This window comes from Athene cunicularia (assembly GCF_003259725.1).
Source record: "Athene cunicularia isolate RWA chromosome 5 unlocalized genomic scaffold, athCun1 chr5_part2, whole genome shotgun sequence".
Classification (NCBI taxonomy): domain Eukaryota; kingdom Metazoa; phylum Chordata; class Aves; order Strigiformes; family Strigidae; genus Athene; species Athene cunicularia.
This window is the reverse complement of record NW_020799102.1, coordinates 1,773,882-1,776,100: the sequence shown is the minus strand read 5'-3', so window position 1 is coordinate 1,776,100 and position 2,219 is coordinate 1,773,882. Positions and strand designations below refer to the sequence as shown.

Below are 2,219 nucleotides of genomic sequence, written 5' to 3'. Positions count from 1 at the left end.
CTGGTAGAGCTCGTTGAGGTTGAACTCCCGGATCACGTTCTCCTGCGGCCGAGAGGCAGCGTCAGCACGCCCGGCGCCCCCTGCAACCCCCCGACCCTTCCCCGGGCCCTGGCTGGCTGCTGAGCCCCACCCTGCCCCCAGGGCTGGACCCCACCTCGGAGAAGGTCCAGGACACGGCCCGGCCCTTCTTGTCGATCTGAGGCCGGCGCATGGTCTCTGTCCCACCCTGGAAAAGGATGAGGGTGGGCAGCTGCTTGGTGAGGGGCGAGGTGCTGACCTTGTACCTGTGGCAGGAGAGGGAGAGGCTGTCGGTGACCCCCAAGCAGGCAGAGGCAGCTGGGGGCTCCCAGGGACCCTGCCCTGGCACGGGCGCCGCTGCCCAGGCTGCCTGCTCCCAGACCTGGTGCTGACATCCGTGTACCGACCAACGTCCACCTTCCCAAAGTGCAGCCCTGAGCAGTTGTACCTGAGGAGGAAGGGGACACGCAGCCGTGAGTGCTGCAGGCTACTGCCAGGGGCTGGGCACAAGCCCCATGACTCGCCAAGGCCCCCGGCCAGCACCACTCACTTGAGAGAGAGGTCAGCGAAGATGGGAGCGAAGGACTGGCACTCACTGGACCAGTTGGCGAAGAACTCAACAATCCAGGTCACTCGCTTGTCCCGGTCCAGCTCCTCCTGCCACAGGGGCACAGGGCTCAGTGGGGGATGGCAGGCAGAGCCCCCCCAGCACCCCCCTGGGAGGGGATACTCACATCTATGGTCTTGTCGCTGAAATACTTTATGTACTCAGGGCCCATGTAGAGGGGGGGCTTGCAGGTCATCAGGAACACTGTAACGACAGTGCCCCTGAGGCCCCCAGAGCAGCCCAGGGGAACCAAGGCAGAGGGAGCTCTGGGGCAGACAGACGCCCCCCTCGAGGTGCTTCCTGAGCCCCTCCCTCGCTCACCACTGCCCCCAAGACCACAGAGACTCCTCCTCACACCTGCATCCTCCTCCAGCAATGAAAGCCACAGGCCAACCCCATGGCGAGAGGGACCTCCAGCCCTTCTAGCCGGGCAGCATGGGCAGGCAGGGACAGCAGGTGCTGAGGGCAGGCCAGGCCGTGCCAAGGGGGCACCACTGCTGCCCCCCCCAGCGCTGCAGGGTCCCCCCAGCAGGGCTCACCTATGCAGAGCGTGAGGTAGAGGAGACCCATGCGGATGTCAAGGCGGAAGAAAAGGATGGCGTTTGCCACTTTGCTGAACATGAAGATGTTCCCGATGTGCTGCTCCACGGTGACTGGGGAAGGGAAAGAGGGATAGAAGATGGGGCCAGATGTCCCCAGAGGACCAGGGGGGATCCTGAGGGGACACCAACCCATCCAGCCCTTTGGGAGAGGCCCCATAAGCAGCCCCACAGCCCCCCACACCTGCACCACAGCACAGGCTCTGACTTACTGGAACGTCGGTTCTTCATCATCACGATGGCGCTGAGGAACATGAGGATCTCCACCTCCCGCTGTGACAGGAGAGACGGCGTGAGCAGAAGGCACCCATGGACCCTGCGGCCGCCCAGTGCTGCCGGTCTGCAGAGCCTGGGAGTGGCCACCAGCACGGCGGCTGCTGCACCACCCTCCTGCAGTCAGGCTGCTCCTGGCCCAGCCTGGCACGGGGACAAGCGGCTGTGTCAGGCCCTGCTGGCCCCAAGTCCCTGCCAGTTCCTCCTGGAGCTGCTTTCCCTCCCTAATCCTGAGGGGCACACAGCAAGGCGAGGGGGCTGCCCCTGCCCTGATGGGCGCAGCCTCCCACCCTCACCCGTGCCTGGGGATGCCCCTCAGCAGCGGGACAGCACCCGCAGAGCAACGCCGGTGGCTGCTGCGTTTCCCCGCTCCCTCGGCTGGGCCGGGGTTGTGGGGACTGGGGCGGGCGACAGACCCGGTGGCTCGGGTTGTAGGGGTGGGAAGGGACCCAGGCTCAGGGGGTGCGAGCCGAGGGGAGGGCCGGGCCTGGGGCCGGGCCGCCTCACCCAGTCGAAGTCGCAGGGGTTGCCATCCTCCCGCTGGGACGGCAGGCCTTGGCAGAGCGGCGGGACCTTGCGGACGAGCAGGAAGGCGGTGGCGAGCAGGGCGGAGAGCGGGTAGTAGGGCCGCGCCAGCCAGCGGCACAACCCCGGCACGGAATACAGCAGCGCCAGCAGCGGCGCCACCACCGCCATCTTCCCCTCCGCTCTGCCGGCCGCCG

General features: G+C 67.0%; 1 protein-coding gene across 1 annotated transcript; it reads right to left on the bottom strand.

Moving 5' to 3' along the window:
• TMX2 (thioredoxin related transmembrane protein 2) lies at positions 1-2,213 on the bottom strand (the record flags this gene model as incomplete). Its single annotated transcript, XM_026850162.1, has 8 exons — positions 2,005-2,213; positions 1,437-1,497; positions 1,165-1,278; positions 753-829; positions 569-675; positions 401-466; positions 155-284; positions 1-42 (listed from the first exon to the last, which is right to left on the bottom strand). Coding segments are annotated over exons 1-8 (786 nt in total), but the record flags the coding sequence as incomplete, so codon positions are not given.
• Positions 2,214-2,219: the final 6 nt, after the last annotated feature.